Here is a 27,087-nt window from a genome sequence, read left to right on the forward strand (position 1 = left end):
ACACACCGCAATCAATAATAAATCAATCCAATCCCTTTTTGGCGCCCACCGCCTCGGACCCTCGCCGCTCTAGTTTTTCCTTCCTTCTCCCCTTTCCCAGCCAGGACGACTGCGCCGCCCCGTCTCCGCCCTTACGCCGACCTTACCTTACTTTTCTCTTCCCCAGAACATTATCTCACCCTTCCCCTCAATCCGTCGATCCGTCTGATACTCCGACTCGGCTGCCTTCGATTTAGTTCGATGAGGGGTGCTGTCAGTCTGAAAGGTTGGACCTGTGCGCCCTGAGCGACCGTCACTTCTTGCTGAGCCGGCCAATTCTGTGCCGACCGTCTTTTTCAACCCTGCTTGTACGATCGGTGTGAGAACGCGGTGATTTGTTTGGACCTGGGAAGACAACTCCAAGGACTCTACTCGGCGTTGCCAGCCCTCATAAATCCTCCTTGGTCCGGTGCGTTTCCTCGGACACTCAAGGATGGGACCGGCTGAGGCTGCCTCTTCGCCCGTGTTCCCCGTCTTGGACCCGATCGTTGTCGACGACGACATGGACGCCGCCTACCAGGACCCCAATCTCGACTTTCTGGACCCGTCAGGCCTGTCTGCTACGACCGAGAGTGCTGGCCGAGACTTCGACGACCTCTTTGCCCGTTCCACGTCTTCCCGCACCGTCACCGACTCGGAATCCACGTGTTTGTCGCCGGCGGACTTGTCTGCGAAGCGACCGTACCCCGAAGCCGACCTGCTGAAGCCTAGCGTCGTGAAATCAGATTCCCCCGCGGAATCGCCCGATGATTCGAGTCGCAGTTCGTCCTCAGAGTCGCCCCGCAACCACATTCGAACCTCGTCGCACGCCTCGAGCGCCGTGTACAGCGAGAATCCAAACATGCCTTTCGGCTACACGACGGAGGATTGGATAAACCCGGAGTTGATGCCGGTCAAGGAGGAGGACTCTTTCTCTTTTGATCCGTCCGTGTCGCTCATCGATGGCCAATTTGGCACGGAGCCGGATCCCACCGAGAATGTCATGATGAACTCCGCCTTCGATTTCGAAAGCGCCGCCAGTAGTCCGAGTCCGTTGAAGACCGATCCGCCTCCGCAACCAACCCAACGGAACTCCAAGAGCCATTTTCGCAGCGCATCTAATCTCACCGCTCGGCAATCGTCATCTCCGGTAAGGCTCTCCGTCAGGATTCACGCATAACTCAAACTCCCTTCGCTGACCTTGATTGTTTTTGAAGAATTTCTCAGCAGGATCCTCTTACTTCAACATCGGTACCAAAGAGCCGTCCCCGTTTTCGGCCTCGAAGTTCCCCGTCAAAGTCAAATCCCCCTCGAACCAGTGGGGAAGCCCTTCCCCCTCTTCACTTCTAGAGGAAAGCTTTGGTGGAATCAATATGAACGGCAGTTCCCCTTTGAATTCAGGATTGAATTTCCCACCTACCGCATTTAATTTTGGCCTCAACTTTGCGCCGTCTCCCGCACCAAGCACTGTCAAGCCGGAATCCCCCCAGCGTCATATGTTGACCGTTCATCCGACGTCTCTCAAGTCCCGCGTGGAAACACAGATCCCTATCCGATTGACACTCTTCCCGTTGCCCACCGGCGTCAGGAAAGTAAGGCTTCCTAGCCATACGATCTCGAAACCGAAATTCCTCGCGCCTGCGTCCGCCGAACGGTCCGCCGAAGTCGTCGAATTGCACACCAGTCTTGTTTGTACAAGTGCAATGCAGGACCAAGTAAAACTCAAGAAGGCGTTTGCTCGCGCGAGAGGCGAGGATCGCTACCGTTCGTCGAGTTCGAGTCCCCAAACACTTAGCGACCTGCCGGAAGACGAGAAACCTCTGGATGGCGGCGAAGTGAAGATCTGCACCGGTTGTATCCAGCGTGAACGGAAGCGGGCTTTTCGGAAGAAGCAGAGAAAACCGGAGGAAGACGAACTGTTCCAGAAAGACGAAGAGAAGAGAGTTATCGTTTTTAACACAAATGAGATCAAAGAGTGGACCGAGCCGTCTAAAAACTCCATGCCCGGATATGGGGACGCTCCAGGACCTATCATTCCCGCCGGCGCAATGCAGGTCGAATTGCCTATGCGAATCGCGTGCTATTGCCGGCACCAGAATGAGAAGCTTGGATTCCAGTACGTCATCCTTTGCTGTTCTTTTTACCCTCTTCTTCCGTTTTCTTTTCGACTGACATATCTTTGTGTAGGGTCATCTTTACGGTGAAGGACTATAAGGACAATGTTATTGCCCAGGCAATCACTAACTCGATCATGATCACCGATGACCACAAGACCCACGCGCCCCCTGCGGCCCCGGCACCTGGACCCTCCCCTGCTTTGCCAGATGGGACACAACTCCCCGGTGTTGGTGTCTTCCCGTCAGGCCCTAGCGTTGAGCAAGGAAAGGCGCCCCAGCAGGCACCATCGCCATCCGCAACTGATCTTCAAGGGTTGCAGCAAAGGTTCAACTCCCAATACCAGCTCAACGGGGGTTCTTTCTCTTTGTCGCAAACCCAGACAAACGGCGCCGGGCCATCCAACTCGCAACCCTCTCGGAGTCTCTCCCGCCAAACGTCACCGAACGATTTCCAGGGACCGATGAGCAAGCGGCGCAAACATAGCAACTCCGGACGGGTCCCATCGGAGTTGACCATGACCAAGCTCGAAGGCGTGCAGTCTTCTGCCGGCGTCTCCAATACATCGGGTCTGGGCAACGACACCCAGTTTTCGGCCCCGCGTGGATTTGCTTCTCCTGTCGAAAGGCCTTTTGTCACGTCGACCGGGATGTCAAATCAATTTGCAACTGGCCCACCGACACCTGGCAGCGGTGACAACAACCCGTTTTTCAACCCCTCCGCGCAACAAAGCCTGGATAGTTTCATTCAGCAGCAGCTGATGTCCGCCCCCAACTCGGCCCAACCGAGCCGTCCTGGGACACCTGGGGGTTCTTCTCGCAACACGTTCCAAGACCAGAGTCTCAACCTTTCATTGGGCCCGAGCCCCTCGACTCCCATGTGGCCGCCCATAACCAACGCCGGCAACCGATTGCCTTCCGTCATTCACAAGCTGGTCCCTGCCGAGGGTTCTATCACGGGAGGGACAGAAGTAACGCTCTTAGGAAGTGGCTTCTATCCTGGTATGGAGGTTGTTTTCGGTGATACATTGGCCACGACGACCACATTCTGGGGCGATAAATGTCTTAATTGCTTGACTCCGCCTTCGCTCCATCCCGGCATGGTGGCAGTCGTTTTCAAGCATGAGCATCCTACTTTTGGTCAACTGCAACCAGCTCAGCCCCTGATGCCTAAACAGCAGCAATTCTTCCGCTATGTGGATGACCGCGAACTGCAAATGTACCGTCTTGCCCTCGGCATTCTCGGACAGAAACTCGGAAGTCAAGCAGATGCGTTCCAGACGGCACAACAAATCATGGGTAGCGATACGAAATCCATGTTTAATCTTCCAAAGGATTTCCAGGGCAGCTCGGGCGGCCATCAGCGCCAGGTCCCTGGATGGGAGTCGCAGGGCGAACTGAGTGACCTGGATTCGAAGATGTTGACCTATCTCGAGTTCATTGACCTCGATGACAACCCACGCCCGCCCAAGTACAACAGCCGCGGCGGAACTGGCCAAACCCTTCTTCATTTTGCGTCCTCTCTGGGGCTTACCCGATTTGTTGCGGGGCTTCTTGCCAGAGGCGCAAACCCGGACGTGCAAGATAGCACTGGCAACACACCCATGCATTTGGCAGCTCTGAATGGTCATGCCCACATTGTTCATCGACTGCGCCTGGCTGGTGCTAATGTCAACGCCCGTAGTGTTCGAGGCTTCACTCCGGCTGACCTGGCCACGACATTGTCGGCGCACCAAGCGGCTCTGGTTCCTGCGCGTCACTACCGCTCGCGTAGCGTTGGGTCCCTGACCTCGTCGCGACGCAGGCATAGCAGCTCGGCCTCGCTCCATTCCATGTGGGAGTCTTCTTCAGGCTCCTTTGATAATGCCGTTGACGATTCTGATGATGAGGAAGAGACTGAGGAGGACGAGGACGACGTCGGGTTCCCAGCGTCACGACGGGCAAGCGTTCATCAAGATGCACCCCCTCCGATCTCGCCCCCTGAACAATCGAGGCCCGAGGAAGATGCACGGCCATTTTCTCCGCCGGCGGCCCTCGTTGCTTGGCGAAACCAGCTTCAGGCCCAGATCAACCAATTCCAGCAGAGCGTTTCCAATGCGTTCCCTAACCTGCCTGCTTTGCCGCCTATGCCGGCTCTGCCCGACTACCAGGCTCATCCGATGATGCGACGCATTACGAACCTCGTCCCGCACCGGCCCACGACTTCGCGGTCGGCGAAGGACGGCTGGTGGGACATGCTGACGGGTAACTCTGCCCCTAACCCTACCGAGTTACCCTCCTACGAAGATCTCTTCCCAGACCAAGAGGAGGACGAGGCAGAAGCGGCGCGAGTCAAGAAATCAAGCATGCTGCAAGCAGCGACGGAGGCTGCTTTGGACCAGCATTTCGAAGCCCAGGTCCTCGAACAAGCCAGCTCGTCCCAGGCCCCTACGGCCAAGCAGGACAAGGATGACCTCAAAGACATCCGCATTGGCCGTAAAGTGATCTCTCGTGAACAGCAGAAGCACCTCCGGGAGCAGCAGGCTCAGAGAATGAAGGGACTTGGCAACGACCGGAACCTCTACTTTATTTGGGTAAGTGTTTGATCATCCTACGTCGTCTCCTTCCAATCGCTAATTTATGCCATAGATACCTCTTTTGATCCTGGTTATCGGTGCCTGGATTCGCAGCTACGTTCCAGGTATATGGCAGGGATTCTCCAGTGGGTACGAGTTTGTCAAGTCTCGCTATGCGCAACGCGCCCTGGATATCGGGGCCTAGGTTTCTTTCCCTCCTGCATCATTTCCTTTTTTCAACCCCCTCTTACCCTCTACTGACCTCTCTGTCTTTTCCTTCCCTCCCTTCCCCCGTTCCCTCAAATCTCTTTCACTATTTTCTTTACCCCCGCACACTTTTTTTTGGATGTTGTTTTGAGCCAGGGCGTTCATGTCCCCCGGGTGGGAAATACAAATGGGCCTGTTTTCTTTTGTTTTACCAATTACTTGCATAATGATGGGATATGACTTTGATCTTGATTGGGTTGCACGACTGTTTTGAAATGCTGTACAAAGTCGTTCATTGTTTTTTCAGGAGGATTTGATTAGTCGGTGAATGTGGTGATGTGTATACACTGAAATTGTGCGTGTGTATATAGCAGTTTCTTCTGTTACGGTTATAATCTTTCCAAATCTTGAATGTAAATCATCTGTCCATCGCGTTCTATAGTAGATAATGCCAAGACCAGGCACATGGCGGCGTGGGAGCCGCAACGCGGAGAAGACCCTCTCGCTCGTCCACCACCGCATGGCCTCCAGCCCCCTCCTCCCTTGTCATTCCTCCCTGTCCTTTCCGCCACCCCCAGAATCTCTTTTCTCTATCCCCAGAGCGGAATGATCCTTGGGAGTCGCTCAATTTATCCCGGATAGTGCTCGGGGAAAATGGACCCATCACCACAGGCGGGCTCAAGCAGTGTCACTGGTAAGTAGCGCTCCGGAGAATAAGGGGGAATGCAGGTCGCTTACCTTCGCTCGCAATGCTCCAGTCGAATACACCGATCCCTCCGGACTGTTCTCTCTGGTGCAGCCTGTCATCGCCGACAAATTCCCGCTGAAGAACCTCCACTGGAAGTCCCCCACGCGTCCCGTCCGATCGATCGAATCCCTTCGCATTGGTTTCGTCCCGGCCGCCAATGAAGCCGACGAGCGCAAGTCCTCCAGCGACACCGCAAGAGGGGCAGTGACGCACCGGCGACATCAGATTCCTGGCCTCCGCCAAACGCCCTATTTGAAAATATTCCTCCTTCGCTGCGACGATAATGACACCTACAAGAGCACCGCGAGGAAGGCCTTGCGCGAGTGGATCAAGAACCATGCCTCCATGTCGCATTCCTCCGTTCCATCCAGCAGCCAGGAGAAACACGATGCCTTTGAATGGCTGATTCTGCATGTTGTCCAGGACGGCGACGGCACCGAGAAGGCGGCTTCGTCCTCGAAATGGGGCCGCACCACCACAACGGTGCTCGAGAAGATCAGGGCGGATTTCAATGGCGCTTCGAAGACGGCGGTGGACCGTGTAGCTCAGCTGCGACTGCCCAAGGCTGGAAGTACGCGGAAGCTGCCCGAGCTGGCTGACCAGATCGAGGACTTCGTGGACAAAACCAAGAATGCGATCCTGACGTCCTTCGATTCACGAGTGGCACAGTATGAGGAGGATATCAAGGAGAAGGATTCGCAGCGAAGCTTGCCTGGCTGGAACTTCTGTACGTTCTTTATACTGAAGGAAGGACTGGCCAGGGGCTTCGAGAATGTCGGCTTGTTCGAGGATGCGTTACTTGGGTACGACGAGCTCGCCGTCGGGTTGGATACCGCAATCGAGGAACAGCTCGAGGGTAGCAGCGAACAGCATGGCAGTGCTTTCTTGATGTGCAGCAAAGATTGGCAAGAGAAGGCCAAGGCGGCCTTGGAGTCGAAGGACTCATTTCATCAAGACGAGAATGAAGACGAGCCGGTGCCGATTCCAGACCTCGACGCCCAGGATTTCCCAATCGAATCCACCAAGAAGTCCTATCGCGAGATGATCCTGGCGAGCGATATCTCCATTTTCGACTTCCGCACATATCTCTATTCCAGACAGGTAACACTGCTTCTGAGGGCGGCTAGGGCTCCTTCTCTGGCCAACAGCGAGCCGGATGTGAGCCAAAACTCGACCAAAACACCGAAGAAGCCGGAAGACATGTTGCTCCTATCCGAGATCTGCGAGCGATCTACAGAATTCATCGGTCTCGCAGCGCGAACCCTTCGATACGACTTGGAGACTGGACTGGCTGATGTGGACAACCCCGCTAAGCCGGATGTGATCAACAACTTGGTTTCGTCATGGGCATATGCTGCTGCGCGGCAAATTCTGTCCCAAACATACACCGTGGCCCTCGTGCTTCCCGAATCCTCTTTGCAAACCATCAGTAAAGCAGTGGACGGCGCCGCTTCTGCGGAGTCCAAGTCCGATCTTCCTAGACGGTCGAGCTCGTTAGTGACGCCAAATGCAACACGCCCGGCCCGGTCAAACACTGAGAGTGGCCCGCCAGATGCGATCACGTCTGTTCACTCCCGCTCTAGTAACGATGCGCCGAAACTCGCACCACCGATAACCCCTAAAACAGGGTCCGAGCAGTTGGCGTCCGGGCGAGGGGAGCTATACTTGATGGCCCGACGGGAGCTAGAGGAGATTGCTGAGCGATGCGGATGGAAGGAGAAATGGAACAATCTCGACCTCCTCTTTGACGACGAGAAAGAGGCGGATATGGATGAGGTGTCATTAGATGACGAGACGCCGAAGTCGACCGAGGAATCACAATCTGCTCGCACGCTTTCCGGCGTCGAACTACCTAGCCTAACTGCCGCTCTTCGGTCGAGAAAGTCATTCCGTCACCACTACGAGACTCTGACCGACTCGATGTATCGGCATCATATCACGGCGAATCGCACTTACTCGGCCCAAATGGCCCTGGCCGACATGGCTCTCTTACGGTTCCGACAGAGTGATTACGGCGTTGCGGCGTCTTATTTCCATCAGATCACCCCGTTTTACGGCAGCAAACGCTGGATCGTCCTGGAGGGGGTCATGTTGGAGCTTTATGCACGATGCCTTCGCGAGTTGAAACGGACGGAGGAATATACCCGGGTGGTCCTCCGTCTCCTTGCGAAATTCGCCGTCTATACGCAGTCGTACTTGAGCCCCCGGCAAAAGACACTGGATGCCTCGGCGATATTTGCGGAGAAGACGCTGGCGTCTCAGTATGTCGAGGAGCTGTTCGAGGTTGCTAGCACGCTACAGAAGGAGGTTCCCGCTCCATTGACGGATTTCTTTGCGGATCTAGAGGTGAACCCGGCTATCATACATTATGAGGACAAGGATGGGTTCCAGTTGCAGCTCTGTATACGATTCATGTTAGGTAAACGGATCAACATCGATTCAATGAAAATTCGACTGGTCAGTGGCAGCAGTGGCCACGCCAGTGAACATTGGGTCGAGGCTCCGACTAAAACCACCATCAAATCATCCCCGACCAAGATTCTGGTCGACTCCACGGTACGTCCGCTTGCTGAACCTCATGGGCTCCTACGCGCTGACATTGGAACAGACTACGCTACACGGCAAATACTTTGTTGACCGGGTTGAAGTGCGAGCGGGCAACATCCTGTTCACCTGGGGTGGTGGGAAGCACGCATCTCTTCCAATTGGATTCAGGGAAGCTGTAGATGCCGAAGAGGATCGGCAATCTATCTACTGCTACCCACCCCCCCGAGGACTTCAGGCCAAGATCGAGTCACCTCATATGATCAACCTAGAGGAAATGCGAACACTGGAGCTGGCGCTGAACAGCGGATGGAACGACATCAAGGCGGGCAACATTCGCGTGCGGCCTGCCACGGCTGGGTTGCGATTGCGTATCACCGAAGCCCAAGTGGTGGAGGGAGATATTAAAATCACCGCCAACGGTGATGGCGGAAACATTGAATTCACCAATCTGGCACCGGACTCGTTCGTCCGATTCAGAATTCCTTATACCGTCGAGGAGCATCACCCGATACTCTCCGCTCGTGCCGAAGTTGGATACGAGACCGGCCACGGGCGATTCTCATACTGCTCGACCCATAATGTCAACTCGGCCCTTCCGATCAGCGTGAACGTGCAGGACACATTCAAAGACCGCGTGCTTTTCTCTCGCTTCACCATCAGCCCGGCCATGATGATCCCGCTGCGGATCCTGAAATGCGAGATCCCCAGCTCGGACATCTACCAGGTGCAATCCAACATCGGCGATTCGACGGCGCTCAGCGTGTTCCCCAAGCAGCCCGCCTCGCTGCTGTACAAGATCCAGCAGCGGGAAGACAGCGTGCAGTCACCGGGGTCAAGGCGGTCCCTCCGGCTCAGCGTGGATTTCACCTGCGTGGACGACGAGTGCTTGAACGCCATCGAGGAAACCTTCCGAAGCAGTATTGCGGAGAGCAAGTTCCGACCGTACACGGCACTGCTGACGACGCACCTCCTGGAGGCATTCCGCACGCAGGTGCCGACGTCGGAATTGGAGATCGTCGGGCTGGTGCGCGAGGTGGAAACGCTGCCGTATGCCAGCGTGAGATGGGAAGGATTATTGGATACGCTGAAGGAGCCCATGCAGGAATTGAAAGCATGGCTCCAAGAATGGCACCAGGTAAGCGATACGCACACGTCCTCGCCCTTCTCCCATTCGGTCTACGCCCCCCAGCAGCGAGGGTTGGTTGCTACGCAGGAATTTCGAATACTAATCATTCCGGCACCATCAGGACCATCCCACGATCAGTCTCCCCAACCAACCATCCATTCCACGTCGCCACATCGTCATCCCCGTGGACATCCCGGAGATCCAGGTCGTACACACGGCGGAGCTGCAGCTCACGAATCTCGTCGATCAGCCACCACACGCCGCCGTGGGGCAGATGATCGCCGCCGAACTCCGGCTGCGACATACGAGACGGTGGTGTTCGCCGCAGCATCGCGAGAACGGCGGCGGCCCGCTGGAATTCTCGTATGAGATCCACGCCAACCCGGACCTGTGGCTGGTGGGCGGGCGACGACGCGGCAACTTCACGGCCGACGAGGGCGAGACGACGACGTTCGCCGTGATGCTGCTGCCCCAGAAACCGGGTCACCTGCTTCTGCCGGGGGTGGAGATCCGCACGTACGTCCCGGCGTCGAGTACGAGCTCGACCACGTCGACGACTGCGGCGACGACGACCAACGCAGCGGCAGTCAGCGGACCGGCGGGGCTGCAGCGGCGGCAGATCGCGTGCGAGGTGGACTATCGCAACCACGGCGAGACGGTGCAGGTGTTACCGGATCTGCGGGCGACGACGGTCAGCCTGAGTCTGTCGGGAGGCAGCCACGGGGGCGCCTGGCTGATCGACTCGGAGCGACGGGTGCATGTATAGCGGGTGAATGCCAATGCCTTGACGAGATACCGCGGACTACGATGTATAGTATAACGAAGCGTGCCGACTAGACAGTACAGTAGAAATGCGAAGCATACGGAGTATAGAGGGATGCAGTATTCGGCCGGGAGATGCAAATTTTCAAGAAGGCGGGCAAAGTTACGGTTAGCGCCGGGAGTGACAGAAATTTAACCCCGTAAACATTCAAAGTAGAGAGAATTAAAGAAAACTAAAACAAAAAGGGGCCCCACCGGCCCGGCCCAATCTCAACAAAATGGCGTTTGCGTTCCCCAACAAGATTCGGGCGATCGGTCTGTGTCAATCCTCCCAGACCTCCGCAGGCATCTACTTACTACTCTCTCGACTGCGTAGGGACTGCAGGCAATCACATGCGGGATGCAGCCCTTCTCTCAGCTCGCCTCATTCTACGACGGCAGAGTTCTAGCTAGAAAGTGTGATCCCGATCGATAGGGAGAACCAATTGCGTCCATGGCATGGTGCACCTGAGTCAATGCCTCTCCACGATGCACCATCCCCGAAAAGGGAGCTCGTTGGGGATAGGGATTGGCGCTTCGCAATGCGATCTCATCTCGCGACATCCCTCGCACGGAGTCGATAACCACATGTGAAGCGCAGCCCGATGCAACGAGGCCCCCCGGACAAACCAATCCGAGCCATCTCCGAGCACCTGACTAAGAGACCGGAAGCATATGATACCTCGGAAGGGGCAGGGAGTCAATTTGCAATTGCATCCCAATCGCGAGAGAAACCGCGCAAACTGTAAAAATAAAAAGCAAAAAAAAAAAAAAAAAAAAAAAAAAAAAAAAAAAAAAAAAAAAAAAAAAAAAAAAAGGAATTGTTGAGAAGCCAAGATCGCCGCGGGTGGAGCCTCTTGGCGCCGTGGACGATGCGGATTGGCGCGTGGCCGTGGGGGGCGATCCCCAGTCCCGGGTCTTGATTTGGCTCCAGGGATTCACTCCATTCATTCCATCCATGCCATGCGAGCAGGATTCTCTCGCCTGTATTGTGTAGACTAGGATTGTAGCAGAGTGGCTCGATGCACGGTGGACTGACAGAGGAAAGCCGGATTCCGAGAGCTCGACAAATCATCTGGTCCCGAGTGACAAGCCCCAGGAGGGTTGCGAAGAACCGTGGGTAGAGTCCACCCCGTCATCCACCGCAAGGCGAGTGGCGTGTCTTTCCCGATTGCGCTGCAGAGGCTGCACCAGTCACCGCGACGGCATTTGCAGAGGAACCCGCATTGCTCTGCAGGGCGAGTGGGCTGAAAACCTCGGCTGAAGGGATTGACCGCTGGAGTTGCCAGAGGACAGAGGGACAGTGGTTGGTGGTGGAAGAAAATAAAGTAAGGAAAAGTAAGGACGTCGAACGATCCCCGCCAATCAGCGCCACCCCAACGGAATCTCGAATTCCCCTGGCGAGACGAAAATTACCCGTCGTGCCTGCCTTCCCTGGACTTCTGGCCGATTGCCCCTTCGAGCTTTTTTTTTTTTTTTTTTTTTTTGTCTTTCTTTTGGTTTTTCCTTTTTCAAGGCGCATGGATTTCCTTTTGTCGTCTCGCCGCTGATCGTCGTCCTTTTTCTTCCTTTCTCCCCCCTCCCTCTGGCTGCTTCCTTCTCTCCTCGGCTGGCTTTTCTTCAGCTGCTTTCTTTCTTTTTTTCCTCACCTCTCAATCCCTCATTGTCTCCCTCCCCTTTGTGCCAACCGTTCCAAAGGGCATCCTTCCATCCCTAGGAGACGCTCTCTCTTTCTCTCTTCCTCATCTCCTTATCTCTCCGGACGGTCAGGAAGCTTCATCTGCAAACTTTCCCTATCACGCTGGACCCATAGGTAAGCTTGCTCAGCTTTAACTCGCCCTGTCCTCCCCACACGCTGGTATTAAAAAGAGCTCGGGTGCTGGGCTTTTACCTCTGGCTTTTCCTCTCTTGCCTTCAGCTGGCCACCATCACATGGATTCCTGACGATTTCCCTGGCTGACCACTTCCAGAGACTTGATCTAGTCCCTTGACCACCCGTCCACAACCTCTCCAAGATGTCTTCCACTGCTCTCCCCAAGCGCGTGGCGCTGCACCGTAACCCGACCACCGACTCCTCCGTGCCGAGCTCGGTCTCCGTCTCTCCTATGGCGAGCCCTCGTCAGTCTCCCTCGTCGACCTCGCTGTCCTCCATGGCCTCCGACGCGGAACCCTCCAAGATGCTGGACACCTATGGCAACGAGTTCAAGATCCCCGACTTCACCATCAAGCAGATCCGTGACGCCATCCCCGCTCACTGCTTCGAACGCTCCGCCGCCACCAGTCTGTACTATGTCTTCCGCGACGTGGCCATGCTGGGCTCCATCTTCTATGCCTTCCACAATTATGTCACTCCCGAGACCATCCCCTCCATGCCGCTCCGCGTGGCGCTGTGGACTCTGTACACCGTCGTGCAGGGAATGATCGCCACCGGCGTGTGGGTGCTGGCTCACGAGTGTGGTCACCAGGCCTTCTCCCCCTCCAAGGTGCTGAACGACACCGTTGGCTGGATCTGCCACTCCGCTCTGCTGGTCCCCTACTTCTCCTGGAAGATCTCCCACGGCAAGCACCACAAGGCCACCGGTAACCTGGCCCGTGACATGGTGTTCGTCCCCAAGACCCGCGATGAATATGCCTCCCGCGTCGGCAAGGCCCTGCACGAGTTGAACGAATTGATGGAGGAGACTCCCCTGGCCACCGCCTCCACCCTCCTGCTGCAGCAGCTGTTCGGATGGCCCATGTACCTGCTCACCAACGTCACCGGTCACAACAACCACGAGCGTCAGCCCGAGGGCCGGGGCAAGGGCAAGAAGAACGGATACTTTGGCGGTGTCAACCACTTCAACCCCTCCAGCCCCCTGTACGAGGCCAAGGATGCCAAGTTGATCGCCCTGAGTGACCTGGGTCTCGCCATCGTCGGCAGCGTTCTCTACTACATCGGTTCGACCCACGGCTGGCTCAACCTGCTGGTGTGGTACGGAATCCCCTACCTCTGGGTCAACCACTGGCTCGGTAAGTTCTATCCCTCTCGTTAGCCTTGAACGAGTCCTCGATCAAAAGGGGGCATTGTCATAGCAAAGATACTAACGGTGTTTCAGTTGCCATCACCTACCTTCAGCACACCGACCCCAGTCTCCCCCACTACCGCCCCGAGGTGTGGAACTTCGCCCGTGGTGCCGCTGCCACCATTGACCGCGACTTTGGCTTCGTCGGTCGCCACATCTTCCACGGAATCATCGAGACCCACGTCCTCCACCACTATGTCAGCAACATCCCCTTCTACAACGCCGACGAGGCCAGCGAGGCCATCAAGAAGGTCATGGGCCAGCACTACCGCACCGAAGCCCACACCGGCTGGACTGGATTCTTCAAGGCTATGTGGACCAGCTCTCGCGTCTGCCAATGGGTCGAGCCCACCGAGGGTGCCCAGGGTGAAGCCGAGGGCGTGCTGTTCTACCGCAACATCAACGGTGTTGGTGTGCCTCCCGCCAAGGTTGCTGCCAAATAGACGAGCTCCCTTTGTCTGGATTCATAAAAACAGTGAAAGAAAAAATAAAGGAAAAAGAGAATCTTCACCACCCCACTTCGCGGTGCTGTCGCAGGATCGAAACAGGGCCACGGAATACGACCCTCGATTTGCCATCTCATAGAGCAACGTCAAATCCGATAAAAAGACCAGTCGTCACGGGTTGGTTCGAAGTTCGAAGGCGTATAGGGGCGGACAGGATTGTCGATGTATCACACATGTTATAATTGCCGTTAATGTGGGGAGTTTTTGTTTGGAGGCATGACTTTTGAATCATACTTCATAGCATATATCTGTCATGTGTTGTTCTGTTTTAGCAGCGAGAATTAGAATTGATTCCATCTCAAACATTCGTCTCTTCAAATCGTACGAGTGACGTGAACCGGTGAATCGCCATCTTCGGACAGAGGGGCAGGCAAGCAAATCGAACGCTTCCCGAAAGAAAGCCAGAAAGAAAAAGTCGGACCCAAAAAAGGAACTCAGCTGAAGTCAATCCGCCCAGCAGACCAGGCAGAAAGATAAAGAGAGAAGAAAGGGAAATGAAAGAACGAAAAAACCGGAGCGAAACTGCGGGGACACTAAGAGGACTAACCACGCATCGTGCAACACTTCCTTTCTTCCCTGCGCGGGTTGCCCGGCTTCCGCGACCCGCCGGACCCCACGACGTCATGGCAGCAGGCAAGTTACACGGCGAGTAATGGAACAGACAAAGAATAATGCGATCGGACCAGTGGGAGGTAAGGTCGGGAGTATGAATGAAGTAAGAGATGTTCATGAACGAATCGTAGGAGATCCCTCGTCGTATTCGTATACCGTGCTTATTCTGTTCTCGCTCTTCACACGGATAGATGGATTAGATTGGCTGTCGACTATAACTCTAAGATTCTTTAGATCGGTCTAGCTATATCACTCCGCGAATTCCTCCTTTCTCGATGGTGAATTCGACTTCGTCTTCGATGTCGCCTGTCGCCGCGATCCTGCCGGCGGACCAGGGCGCAAAGACCAGTTTCATGGTCCGGCGGATGGGACGGTCCGGTGGTGGCAGCGGGGAGGATGGAGGAAGTGGGATCTGGGGGTGAGAGTTTGGTTTTGCGGGGTCCTCTTGCACGGGGGGAGGGACAGGGATGGACCCTGGGGTGGTGGTGGGTTCGAGGTCTTTGGGAATGGGAACAGGGTTGGTTGGGAGGTCGGGATCGGCGCTGTGGTTTGAAGGGATTGGCTTCTGCTCGTTCTCGGTGGCATCGTCATCGTCATCGTCATCCTCATCCTCATTCGTCTTTGTGTTTTCACGTTCCTTCTCAGCTGGGTGCGCGGGTACATCTGGGTTATAGGCGGGCAAGTTCTGGTTCACGTTGAAATTCGGATTCGGGAGATCGAAGCCAGGATCCACCAGTGCCGGCAGCTCTTCCTTTTTCAAGGTAATCCGACATGCGATCTGAGTTAACCAGACCATTCCCAGCGCCGGGGTCTTGGGTGTCGACCTTTGAAAGCCAGGAAAATACCCTCGGGCAAAAGATTGCGGAACGTCACCCCATCCTGTGAAGAAACGCTGCTGATGGTCAAGACTCAGGATCTCGTTGCGCACGGGGTTTCCGACGAGATAGGACCCGTCGAAGTTCTGCTGTTGCTGCTGCTGCGGGTCGTCTTCGATGGCATATGGTGACGAGGGGAAGGCAGGGGGCGAGGAGGGAAAGATGGCGTTATGTTGAGAGAGTTCGATGTTCCCCGATTCCGGGGGTCGATGTCGAGGTAGAGGGGATGCGACGGGTTCGCGATTGGACGACGGAGGTGGTTGAAGATGCTGTTGCTGATGCGGCGTCGACGGTAACGAATTCGCACCAGCAAGCGCGTTCCGAAAGAACGGATTTGAAACCCCTTCCGGGCCTTCAAACCGATCCGAAACCTGGTTCGCCACAACAATCGCGATGTCCTCCTTCGCGGCGAGGTTGCGCAGCAACTGCCCCAGTTTCGCCAGCTCCCACGATCGGGTCGACAGGCCCAGGACGCTGGTGGAGGTGTGTTCGGCGCGATAGTTGGAGGTGATCGAATCGATGACCACGAGGCCGACATTGTATCGGCTGATGGCGACGGGGAGTTGGTAGTTGAGGATGTGGTCCTGGGTCTCGAGGTCCATTGCGTTGATGGACAGCACATTTTGTAAGGACGGGGCATCGTCGCGCGACAGGCTAGAGAGGTACGGATGGCACTCCAAGAGCTGGGAGAGGCGCGGCGTCGATAGAGGCGCTTCGGTCGAGATGTAGATGGCGGATTTCCCTAGACCACGGGGCGAAGGGAGTTGCACCGACAGGAGGAGGGTAAGGAGGAATTGAGTTTTGCCGCTGGCGCTGTTGATATAAATTAGCTCATATGCTTCCCTGGGTCGCTCGCAGAGATCGCGGTAGACAACGCACCTCTCGCCGGTCACCTCCGTCACGTAACCCGTGGGGATTCCACCGCCAGCCAGCAGCGCGTCCAGCGCGGGGTCGAGGGTGCTGATGACGCCCCATTGCGAAAGATCGAGTCTATTGGAGGCCCCCGGAGTCAGAGGCGCGTCGAAATTAATGCTGGAACTGGGCTCTGCGGTGTCCGGGCCAGCGGATTCCTCGAAGCCAACATCGTGATGAAGGGCCTTGACGACGTGCGACGACAAACGGCGCACGTCGGCTGGCGGTACGTGGGCACGCCTGGCTATTTCCAGAGAATCAAGAGTGATCAGGTCGACCGTGTTGAGATGGGCTCTCTCGAGAGGAGGCAGGATATGGGAGTAGGGTTTGGAAGGGAAGTCCGGGAGGACTGATAGAAGATCCATGGAAGAGGGAAAAGGAAGAGGAATTGGCAAATGTGAGGTCATCCGCGCGGTGTCGCTGCGGGCCAATCAGCGGGCGGCTTTTGTTTTCATATACCATCACCAACTTGGTGAACAATGGATACTATATTGTAGTAAGGTATCTAGCATTATATCTAGGATTCTATCTGACACATTTAACACGGCATGATCTATATATCTACAGTTTACTCGCCCTCTCTTCTTCCTGCCGCTCTCCCCGCCAAAACGCCTGAATCGCCCCCCAGTACCGAGCCGCGTCCTCCTGAATCAGCGCGCAATGCGGACTATCCCGAAACATTAAGCCCTCTGCCTGAAATCCCTGGGACCTTGCCTCGTCTACATGCGCCCGGACGTCATACCAGGGCACCATGTCATCCGCCGCCGAATACAGATACAGCCGCGGAGCAGACCCAAACACCGTCCGATCATTCATCTGCTCTCGTAACTGACGCACCGAGTGCATGAAACCCGCACGCTGCAGGCCAAAGATCGCCGCGATGGACGGGTAGAGCAGCACACTCTCGAAAGTTCCCAGGGGAAACGCCTTGGGAAACGACACCGCGGCCGCATTGTACATGCGCAGGAAGGAATCGTCCCCGGGACAGCAGTCGAAGATGACGGCCTGAACCGGTAGATGTCGCAGCCCTCTTTGCCCTTCATCCTCACCCATGGACAGCGCTAACTGGACCGCCGTGTTGCATCCTCCGTGCGAAAAGATATGAAGTAAAGCTCCCGGCCCCGGCCCGGGACTGGCATTGGTATCGCCGCCGACGCCCTCAGGCCCCAAGATCCGACGGATGGCGTCCCGGGCAGGCTTCAGACGGGCGCGGACGGCGGCGAAGGAGCGCACGCTGATATCGAGAATGTGGGTGGTGATGAGAAGAATGCATGAATGCGGGTAGAGATGGAGGTAGGGGGCGACGTATTTGTTGATGTGTCGGGGGATGGCGCCTCCGACCCACGTGCACAGAATGATCAGGGGAGGATCCTCGCGAGGCCGACGGTCATTGAGCTGAGGCTCGTAGAGAAAGACGTTGTTGGCCAGGGGCCGGAGAGGTTCGAACGGGGACATGGCTGCGATGCGGTGCTACCATGATGAAACAATTCGAGGGGTGAAGGATTCGTTGCTGCCGAAGCGACGGCGCTTCCGAGGCGAGAATCTCATCTCGACGCGATCACTGCCGGATTGGAAATAACTGGGTGTTCATCTTTGCTCGACTGTTGAATTGTCAATGAACTAGTAATTCTCATATGGTCTAGCAATATATTGCTACTATATCGGATGGTATTATTGCCATGGGAGTCTAAGTTCAATGCCAATGCAGCAAAACAGGTTTTATCGTCTCATTTCCTTAGCTATAAGTAGCACCAATCTTCATTCTATAGCTTATGGTTCTCCTTTAAACCTCAACTTAGTCTTTTCTATCTGAATCATCCGCCTTGTGCCCATAATATCCAACATAAACAAAGAACAAAAGAGAGCACCAGAAATGACTTCATCCGCTTCAGATATGTTCTTCCCTGGAAACCAGAACCCAAAACTGCGTGAAGATATCATCAATCGCCTAGAGAAAACAAATGTCATATCTCGCCAGCTTGTTCAAGTATGGCAAAAAATAAAAATCACTGAACAAGGTTTTTTTGCCGATCACGACCTCAAAACACTTGGTATCCAGCTATCAACTTTCGATCTTGAATCACCCACCCCAACCAAAGATACCAGGTTCTACAATCCTCTTTCAGAACTCCCAAATATTGACTGGGGCAAAGTGCAGTTTTCTGAATGGACAGAAGGTTATATCGAGGAATCACGTCGCATTAATATTACCTTTCTAAGTCTCTCGAATCGGCTTACAGAAGCCTGGCTCAGAAGCAACGACGAAACGCCTTTTGCCTACTGGAAGTAGGTTATCAATTCTAAGCTGCTATACTAGCAGGGTTCAGAAACTTACTGATTTTCCTTTATGATTAGGTACCTCATAGAGAGGCCAGCTATCGCGACAGGAGAACACACACCTGATGTCCCCTATGAATGGCAAACACACAGTGATGTCGGAGCAAAGTCTACCAATCTTTCTCACTGTATCTTTCGAATTTCCAATTATACTGAGCCTGAGGAACAACTCTCCCGCGGCGAACTCATAGCCATTGTGACATATATGAAGTGGAGAATGGTACAGATCAAACACATCCAACACTACCTTTTCCCTGTAAGTCTATCTAGATTCTATCATTAACCACGTGGGGTCTGTTGAATATCAAATATATACTAATCGATGTACTCCTAAGTCTTGGTGATTTCGATATTTCGGTCCAAAGCAAGGATTATCCAGGCATATCACAACGGGGAATCCCTCTCCATATCTCAAAGCAAATTTTATGACTTCAAGGAAAATATCAGAAACAATTATGAACTATTCATAAAATGGGTTTATAGTGGACCCTGTGGAGATACGATGACTCCCCTCACAGGTGTGGGTGAAACACTGGACAATGATATGATTGAGCAGGTGGACAGGATTTTGCAAGGTCGTCAGCTAAAATGAAACTCGCATTGCTGGCCTACCACTTTGAATATACTGGTTTATCTTCTAAGTGTTATTCCAAATCTCTTAGGTGTTCCTGGTAAGTATCAACTAAATAATATGATATATCACTGAATTCGTCGACCTGACAGTGAACAGATATGGCATTAAACAGCCTTATGCAAACGGAAATGTCTTTGGTGGTACGATTTGAGCATCGATGAGATAATGAACGTGGTGTTAGTGAAAAAGTAGCTCAACTATTAATTTTATCTTGAGCGAAAGCCTGTTGGTGCTTTAACCAGACGGTCCTCTATATAAGCACCCAAGTATCCACTAGATGATGTATTAGGTATCAATAATAACAATCTCGTACTCCGCTTTATTGCTTCTACTACGGCTACTCTTCTACTATTAAGATCTCTCGGTTTGATTCTCGTCTCCATGGCTGGACCTAATACAGATCGGTAGGGCTTATATTTGTATTGTAATCCCTACTATTTCGTGTTGAAGTAAACAAGAATCAGTCAGACGATAATCCGCGGAGCGACTGGTAATAACCATAACTTATTTTGATAAGAGGGGGTGGCGAAGTACCGAGTATAGAAAGATTGGTTTGATAGCAAAAATGCCTCAACGAGTTTTGATTCGGACGAAAATCATACGTCGACGAAATCCTCGCTCTCTTGAGGTGGGCAGAAAGGCAGCTTTATACGGAATAGATGACATACTGCAATGCTAAGCGGGAATGAAGCGCCTTCCCCGATTAGGAATGCTATACCGGATCCCGCAAGTTGCCGTCGCAGAATACGGAGTATAAGAGTATAACTCCGGATGATCGCTCAAATATCTGCGATACCATTAAGCTCGGCCAATTAATATCAGGATTTGATATGCGCTATCGAACTGCAGCCATTAGAGTTTATCTGCTGCATCAACTCGCAAAAATTGCTGAATCGAGTATGTATCGTCGGGTCTCCGGAGCATGTGGGCGATAGATAAATAGAGAGAAAGGGATAGACGCAAACAGAGAGAGTACATCGACACTCTCACGCAAGGACGATAAGACTACGCACCACTCCACGAGAATTTTAGAATTGAGAACTGGTATGTGCATATGTATTGTATGTATGTAGGTCTACTCCGTACTCATCCAGACATACATCTCTCGCTTGTTCGACTGTTTCAGGAGTGCTAACTGTGAGGGGGCTATGATACATCTGTATGCAGCACTCCGTATGGATGCTGAGGATAAAAGGTAGGGAGCGAACATTGCCACTCCGAGAATAGACCATTCTCGATGCATAATGGATAAGGCGTCGGGAATAAAGCGGGGAGGAAGGCACTCTGTATGAAGCATGATTCACGAGGACAGATAGATAGATATGATGCCATGAAGAATATTATGTATCGTGATCGATGGACACCTTGCATAAGGTGATTTGGAATGAGTCATTTTCTGGGACACGGTGAGGGAGAGCAGAGATCGCAGCCCGGAAGGGGAGGTCGCCATCGCTGGGAATGAATCAACAGCATCGCAGAAATCCAGGGATGGCACCGCATGAGATCATAGACCCTATCGACTAGCGAAGGTGGATCTCGAGATTGGAGACACGACCCTTTCTGCCTCTCCTCCCCTCTCTCCTTTTGGCACACAAAGGGGTCATGGACGAGTTGATGTATCACAAACTCGAGTGGCACCAATATGCTACTCCGTAGTCCGCCGCGCGGTCCAATCAGCAGATACCCCAGACAAATAACGGTCTGCTAGAACCCATGCAGCTTAGCGACTAGATAGACGGTTTCGGGATCTGTCTTGCATGGGATAGATAGAGATGCCCAACTCGATTATTTGTTGACCATCCCACTGGGATCTGATCAGTAACATCCCGATTCACGTAGGACAAAAGTACTTCCGGCTGCTCTCATTCGTGTCCCTTTGATGCCATTTGGAGGCTAGAGCAGCAACCCATGTCCTCGCTTTCACCGGGTAACAAAGCTAGACCGTCGATCGTGAGATGTGAGCACCTCGCTAACAGAGCTGACCGGGGCTTTCGCACGGCATAGCAATCTAAAAGAATGTTGCTCCTGGTAGATTTCCGAGAATGCCTGACTAATTGTAAATATGTCAATCACCTGTGGAGGCACCAGAGCAAATGTGATAGTGTCCACACGCAAAATACCAGTAGTTCTCGATGCCGACTGCTGCAAGCCAGCATCTCTTCTCGATTGGGAGGGAAAGTGAAGATTGGTATGTGCAACAACGGGTGACAGCTTTGTAGTACGAGAAACCGTCGGCCTTCTGCACCATACTACCTCGCTGGGTGGTACCAGGTGGTATCGACCGCCGGTTCATTCCACAAGCGAGTGTAGGTACGGTTGAAAGAAAGAACAAAAAAAAAAAAAAAAAAAAAAAAAAAAAAAAAAAAAAAAAAAAAAAAAAGAAAAAAAAAGAAAAGGAAACCTCACCCGAATACCAGGGGCAGTCATGTCCGTGTGATGGATTCGTACGCGAATGACCGAATGATCTCATTGTCCCCTCGTCTCAAGCAGTCAACATGACCCGTGCGACCCGATACGAAGATCCCATGCGGGTAGATCCGACAGTCTGGTTATTGGCGAGGCCGGACGCCCCGGGAATGATAGAGAATCCTGCGAGGGACATGCGCCCAGCATTTCTAGGCCCCCTGCCGATGTCTGTAGCGTGTCGTACTGTATGGTAAATGGGCAAGGACTCGAAGCAGGCCAGAGCAGGAATGGGTCTCATGGATTCGGACCCATGACAGAGCGCATTTCTTTCTACCCAGAACCAAAGAGTCTCTCAGACCGAGATCTGGACAAGCCGTGGGCTGCGGTCGTGTGCAACCCCAAAATCGCTTTTCCGCCTATCCGAGTTGGGATGGCAATCTTCTGGAAGACAGTCCGGTTGTCCTCATCGAGGCTGCCCAGCGCCAACTTCTAAGCGAAGTGTCTCAGGGTCACACCGGGCAGGAGTACAATCGTCGCCTGCAGATGTGCAGATGCTGCTGCTTACCTGGTGGGCCTAGCATCCCCTCCGGTGCCACACGAGACTTGTCGCCGTTAGGTCGCTCAATAATAATCCAACCCTGGTTCATCAAGTCACGATGCAGGGCGACTCAGATGTCATCCGTGGCCAACACTGTAACCCCTGCGAGTTCTCCCCGGTCCCGAGGATCTCTTAGTGCCGGCCGAAAGGACATTGGACGTCCAACCGTGCTCACACTGTCAGTGCAGACCCTGTCGAATTCATCAAACCACCCCGTCTAGTCGCGCTGACTACTCGGTAGGAAGAACTAGCCTGTCCCTGGATGGCACGGCGGATAAACCGATCGCAGAAGTCAAAATGATACGAATGGGGCCGCTCAGTCCATCCGGTGCGGACCGAAGTGGGGCGGCTTGAAACCTTTCCCAGTGAAAAATAAAAATGACAGCGAAGGGGGGGAACGGACCAGCTGGCGCCTGACTGCTGGTGGGCCTTCGGTTTCTGGAACCGTTTCCGCCGGCGAGGCCTTCGTCAGCAAACAGATTAATGGCGCCGGCGCATCGCCCGCCCAATCACGGGGCGGGATTCGGGGCCACATTTACCACCGTGCTGCTCTCGCGCTAGTCCGCGGTGGGAGTAGCGCTGCCCCGTCCACTCGCTCGAGGTCCGGCGATCGAATTCTCCTGAGGGGGGCTGGTTCAAACCCCGGGTCCTACTTACTTGGGCAGGGATCGCCCCGGGGTTTGCTCTCGTTCTTTGTTTATCGTCGACTCTCTCCAGCCGAGTTGATAGTCCTGAATTGATCTCCCTCGCTAGGTCCAATCCAAGGCAATAATTAGAAACCGGAGAATCCATCCCAGCAGACTCAGATTTGTTTGGACTTCCGGGTGCTGAGCAGAAATACCGATGGATGGTTTACCTACTGACCACCAGGTATCCCTTCGAGGGCGCATGTTTTGTCCCCCAAACTCTGGATATTGTTCCCCCCGCAGAGGCCAGTGGACGAGATACGGAGCACTCACCGTCGATATGCATCGTGTCCTGTACATGCGACGGATACGTAGGCCCTATCTGTGTGTATACGTAGCCGTGGCTTCCAGGAAGTGGCGGCCACTACGCAGTATAGAACATGAGGGGAATGACGGGTGTCTCTTCCACGTAGCTGGGTGAGCATCGGCACCGCCATTTGTCCCCATTCGGACCAAGAAAATGAAAGGATCAATAGGATCTCGCGAAAACCCAATGGATCGAACCCACGCCGCGATATCGACGGTCAGAATATCGGGTCGGATGACAGGTTTCATCCAGGCTGAATGCCACGACCGGACGGGGCCAATGATGCCGGCGCCTCGTTAGCCTGGTTCGGTGCAGAAAAGAATCTGCAGGATGGCTCGCACCTGGAAAGGAAGCGCGGCCAAGCTTGGGCCAGGTTGGCTGGCTTTCGAATCCTTTCAGTCATCCTTTTCCAGGCCTCTGGTGTTGGGTGTTCCGTCGGGCTGGGTATGGCAAACTCCCGGAGATTAATTTCGAATGAAACCTGGTATCGATACTGGAGGGTTACACACGCTGGTTGCCTTCAGTGAACACCTGTTTCACGGGACCTTCTTGCGTCAACTCTACCTTACCTTTACTCCGAGGCATGACAAACATGGGGTTCCGTAACTCTGTGTGCACTGCGGCGGAATAATATTTTTTGGAATAAAAAAAAAAAGAAAAAAAAAAAAAGAAAAGGTAATCTGCCTCGCTTCGAGGTTGACAGTTGACACTATATTCCACTAAACCCAGTAGTGGAAATCCATGGTAAATCTTCGGGGGGGGTTCAGGTCGCTGGTTACAGTCTGCTTCTGGTCCAACCAACTACACTCCGTCCGTCGCGACCGTTTTCCCACGGCTACTTTAGCCATGTTGGCAGTGGCTGGCTCAGGTCCATACTACATACAGAGTAGACGTGTTTTTAGTCAAAGTCACAGCCTACGGAGTAGTAGGTCACTACTGCGTATGCTCAAGCCTCAACATTGCCTCGAGGCTCATCAAAGTTCCAGAGTTAGCATACTAAATATAGAAGACCGACCACGTACAGAGTACCAGGGCCCAGGAAGACCATCCCGCGGTACTTTTTTCTCTCGATTCTTTTTGGTTATGATCTAAGGGCCCGGCGCTTGGAGGACTTTCCAACCGGGCTAAGGAAAATCGCATGATCCCAGGAGAGAACCAACGGCGAAAATAACCACCTTCCCCCCCACCCCCCAGGAAAAAAAAGAAAAAAGAAGAAATATTTCCAGACCACCTTCATTCGAATACAGCAACGCTAGGCCCAGCAGAGTTTGGCCCCGAAGGTTACTTGCCCATGCGGTGTAATAAATAATACGGAGGTGGAGACCGGCAAGAGTTCCAGGGTGGGGAGGTGGACCAACGAGCAGCGACAGGCCAGTCCCGTTGGCTTCAGTACCTGCCCTTTTAGGGCTTTTTCCTGGCGCCGATTAATTTTAAATCCCCCTCCTGGGCTCCCCCGAGTCCCACCGCCCAACTTTCCAGCCAGTCCAATGGGCTTCGGCCGACGGCTGCCTTCATGGGCGGCCCTTTTCCTGCTCGATCGGCCATTCTTCTTGCCCCTCCGCCTTTAGCTCGTATCCGTGCTGACCCAATGCCCACCCCTTTGGCTCAGTAGTGCCGCCTTAGCGCATCATTCGAGCAGCACTCGGTTCTCGATACGCCGCGCATACATCCATGGATACCTACGGAGTACCGAGTAGATAGACACTCCCGCAGGTACCTGCGCTTCCTTTTGTACGGAGTCCTGCGTGACTCCTCATCCCGTTCTGCGGAATGCGCTGGACCCCCCCGTCGAGACATCGTGTCGGTTAGCCTCTAGCCGCCTACGGATCTCCGTCTGCGATCCTGATAGGATTCCGGCGGGTTTGACAGCCCGTCCCGTAAGACAGGAACCCGGGTGTGGGCCACAGTAATTTTACCTGGGTTACCAGTTACTGGTCAGTCCAGCGTGGGCTCCTCCTGCTTCAGACCGGCCCACTGCAGCTCCTCCATGGGTCGCTCGGCGCCGGCCTTGCGCTCGGCCGGGCTGAGCTCGTGGTATCGCTGGACGAACCCGGAGCGGACCATGAGGATATCGCCGACCTTGATGTCGCCGCCTTGGGACTCCGGACGGAGGTCGATGCCCTGCGAAACGGCGCAGGCCTTCAGCTCCTCGAACGGGATGGCGTGCGCCGTGTAGGGGTCGTAGTGGTTGTTCTGGGTCTCGGCGTAGTGGCGGTAGTCGAGAAGGATACCGCGGCCGGCGATGCCGTGGTTAGCCCAGTCGTGGATGCCGCAGCGGTGATTGGCATCGTCACCAACTATATCGGCGGCAGTAGTCTGATGCGTGTTAGGGCAGACAATACCACGTGGAAGAGTGGATCGGAGCACGACTTACTCCGTTGTAAAATGACTTGCTGTCAATGTGGGCAAACTATGGTGGCACCGTTAGCTTCGCTGCCCGAGTCACGTCCGGACCGTGGTATTGGGTACATACATGTCGGAAACCGTCCCATTGGGTGCCGCTCTGCGTGTTCAAAGTATAAGTGTCGTCATATGCGATCTCAGGGACAAGACATTTGATATGATGCTGGAAGTGCTCGCGTCCAAAGGCCGGGTTCTCGGGGATGTTCACAGGGAGGCTGGAATTCGCCGACGGTGTTAACTGCCAACTCCGCGGACGGGATTTGCATCTCTCGGGCGACTCACTCCAATCGAACCATTTCTCCCGTCCGGATGTCGGCGGCGGCAGCCTTTACTCGCTGTGAAGTCAGGAGATTCAATCGGCCGAGCTAGGTGGCCACCAGTCAGCTTAGCTCACATGAGACATACATGGGAAGTATGAGATGATAGCTGATTTGTAATCCCGCATTGGGAAGGACGAAGGGTCTATCTGCGCAACTCACAGCATCGTCTTTGCCCCAAACCCAGGCTGCATCCTCCGGGGCGCCGGGTAGCTTGGGTAGTTCCTTGCGGGAGGGAAATTGCGCATTGTTGGGATCCCAGGGCAGGTTGTTCGGTGCTTGAACGGACATCTCGGGGGAGTTGGAGGTAGAAGATAGAGCAGAGACGGGGGCGGAGGGAGTCAAGGATTCAGTTAGTCTGCCGAGTCGTTCTGCGACGCGAGCCATCTTTGCGAGCGATCGTCAAGGGACCGGCTTTATATAGTTTTGGGCCAGACAGTTTTTCTGGGGCAACGTTGGGAATGGAGACTGTGGACTGGGGGAACGAGGAAGTTTGGGTCGAGTGGAGAGAGGGAGAGAGAGAGGAGAATAGAATAATGGACGCATTATTGAGACTTGATCCACTAGAGCCACAGCCGACTGGGGTGCTTGAGGGGGTATGACGGACGAGGAGGCGAAGACGCAAGAGACGAAGACTGGAGATCCTCCAATTCCCGTGACTGCCAATCAGGTGGCTTCCCTTGTTTGTCGCGTGCACGCCAAAGCCTCGTATGGAAATCCCCTCCTCATTCCCTTTCTTGCAAGGAAACACATGCTGGAGATCGAAGATGGCCAGGATTGACAATACCCCGTAGTCCTGAGGCGTCCCTCCATCCATGGTTGATTCCTCGCTTCCACGGCGGAGACCCGAGGTCCATCGGATGACGTTTCAGGCGGATAAACCGCCGATCGCTACACTCATTCTTACTCTTGGAGTCATATTGGCACCGGTAGACCAAGATGGTCTCCGTGTTTTTGGTTTTTTCTGGATTTTCAGTCACGGGCGAGTCTAGGGTGGAATCTCTTGCAATATGATACAGAACAGAATGGGTCACCCCTGGTGCTCGGCTCCGGAGGCCAAGGAAATCATACAGAGTGTGCAAGTAGGGAGAGGAATGAGAAAGATGTGAAAGATCACAAAGATCAAGGAATCAAGAGGCGGACGTCAATCGGCAAACGCCTCCTGGCCGCCCCTGTCCTGGTGTGTTCCGAATGCGTCGGATGTTAAATGACAAAACATGATCATCGTCCAGATGGAGGGATATGTAGGCGACGCTATCGAGGTCGCAACCTGCCCATATTCAGAAATCAAAAATAACGCCACAAAGTCGACACCG

General features: G+C 54.1%; 7 protein-coding genes across 7 annotated transcripts; 4 read left to right on the forward strand and 3 right to left on the reverse strand.

The window, feature by feature from the left end:
* Positions 1–472: 472 nt before the first annotated feature.
* P170DRAFT_430663 (putative membrane-tethered transcription factor (SPT23)) lies at positions 473–4,892 on the forward strand (the record flags this gene model as incomplete). Its single annotated transcript, XM_024847968.1, has 4 exons — positions 473–1,168; positions 1,236–2,134; positions 2,206–4,705; positions 4,761–4,892. 4 exons carry the CDS (start codon positions 473–475, stop codon positions 4,890–4,892), a joined length of 4,227 nt encoding a protein of 1,408 aa, XP_024698913.1.
* Positions 4,893–5,418: 526 nt separating this feature from the next.
* On the forward strand, positions 5,419–10,218 carry P170DRAFT_57800 (putative TMEM1 family protein). The gene is made up of 4 exons (XM_024855280.1): positions 5,419–5,588; positions 5,653–8,198; positions 8,251–9,324; positions 9,437–10,218. The coding sequence occupies exons 1-4, from the start codon at positions 5,549–5,551 to the stop codon at positions 10,079–10,081; spliced, it is 4,305 nt and encodes a 1,434-aa protein (XP_024698914.1). The 5' UTR covers positions 5,419–5,548; the 3' UTR covers positions 10,082–10,218.
* Positions 10,219–11,790: 1,572 nt separating this feature from the next.
* P170DRAFT_441076 (oleate delta-12 desaturase odeA) lies at positions 11,791–14,017 on the forward strand. Its single transcript, XM_024850224.1, has 3 exons — positions 11,791–11,929; positions 12,087–13,125; positions 13,212–14,017. Exons 2-3 carry the CDS (start codon positions 12,132–12,134, stop codon positions 13,619–13,621), a joined length of 1,404 nt encoding a protein of 467 aa, XP_024698915.1. The 5' UTR covers positions 11,791–11,929; positions 12,087–12,131; the 3' UTR covers positions 13,622–14,017.
* Positions 14,018–16,581: 2,564 nt separating this feature from the next.
* On the reverse strand, positions 16,582–17,736 carry P170DRAFT_441077 (TMEM53 family protein). The gene has a single exon (XM_024850225.1). The coding sequence runs from the start codon at positions 17,536–17,538 to the stop codon at positions 16,645–16,647; it is 894 nt and encodes a 297-aa protein (XP_024698916.1). The 5' UTR covers positions 17,539–17,736; the 3' UTR covers positions 16,582–16,644.
* Positions 17,724–18,983, forward strand: P170DRAFT_58078 (uncharacterized protein). The gene is made up of 4 exons (XM_024855281.1): positions 17,724–17,751; positions 17,800–18,369; positions 18,439–18,676; positions 18,756–18,983. The coding sequence occupies exons 2-4, from the start codon at positions 17,957–17,959 to the stop codon at positions 18,762–18,764; spliced, it is 660 nt and encodes a 219-aa protein (XP_024698917.1). The 5' UTR covers positions 17,724–17,751; positions 17,800–17,956; the 3' UTR covers positions 18,765–18,983.
* A 6,003-nt stretch (positions 18,984–24,986) lies between these two features.
* Positions 24,987–26,062, reverse strand: P170DRAFT_369337 (uncharacterized protein; the record flags this gene model as incomplete). Its single annotated transcript, XM_024844901.1, has 5 exons — positions 24,987–25,367; positions 25,426–25,461; positions 25,525–25,669; positions 25,737–25,819; positions 25,934–26,062. 5 exons carry the CDS (start codon positions 26,060–26,062, stop codon positions 24,987–24,989), a joined length of 774 nt encoding a protein of 257 aa, XP_024698918.1.
* Positions 25,757–26,788, reverse strand: P170DRAFT_58306 (uncharacterized protein). Its single transcript, XM_024855282.1, has 2 exons — positions 25,930–26,788; positions 25,757–25,819 (listed from the first exon to the last, which is right to left on the reverse strand). The coding sequence occupies exon 1, from the start codon at positions 26,586–26,588 to the stop codon at positions 26,121–26,123; it is 468 nt and encodes a 155-aa protein (XP_024698919.1). The 5' UTR covers positions 26,589–26,788; the 3' UTR covers positions 25,757–25,819; positions 25,930–26,120.
* Positions 26,789–27,087: the final 299 nt, after the last annotated feature.

The sequence above is a fragment of the Aspergillus steynii genome (genome assembly GCF_002849105.1).
Source record: "Aspergillus steynii IBT 23096 chromosome Unknown P170scaffold_10, whole genome shotgun sequence".
Taxonomy (NCBI): domain Eukaryota; kingdom Fungi; phylum Ascomycota; class Eurotiomycetes; order Eurotiales; family Aspergillaceae; genus Aspergillus; species Aspergillus steynii.

Coding starts and splice junctions, on each gene's coding strand:
- P170DRAFT_441076 (XM_024850224.1), top strand. CDS start 12,132: ATGTCTTCCACTGCTCTCCCCAAGCGCGTGGCGCTGCACCGTAACCCG. Junction 13,126..13,211: donor CTGGGTCAACCACTGGCTCG/GTAAGTTCTATC, acceptor ACGGTGTTTCAG/TTGCCATCACCTACCTTCAG.
- P170DRAFT_58078 (XM_024855281.1), top strand. CDS start 17,957: ATGACTTCATCCGCTTCAGATATGTTCTTCCCTGGAAACCAGAACCCA. Junction 18,370..18,438: donor ACGCCTTTTGCCTACTGGAA/GTAGGTTATCAA, acceptor CTTTATGATTAG/GTACCTCATAGAGAGGCCAG.
- P170DRAFT_57800 (XM_024855280.1), top strand. CDS start 5,549: ATGGACCCATCACCACAGGCGGGCTCAAGCAGTGTCACTG. Junction 5,589..5,652: donor GGGCTCAAGCAGTGTCACTG/GTAAGTAGCGCT, acceptor GCAATGCTCCAG/TCGAATACACCGATCCCTCC. Junction 9,325..9,436: donor GGCTCCAAGAATGGCACCAG/GTAAGCGATACG, acceptor CGGCACCATCAG/GACCATCCCACGATCAGTCT.
- P170DRAFT_58306 (XM_024855282.1), bottom strand. CDS start 26,588: ATGGATGGAGGGACGCCTCAGGACTACGGGGTATTGTCAATCCTGGCC.
- P170DRAFT_441077 (XM_024850225.1), bottom strand. CDS start 17,538: ATGTCCCCGTTCGAACCTCTCCGGCCCCTGGCCAACAACGTCTTTCTC.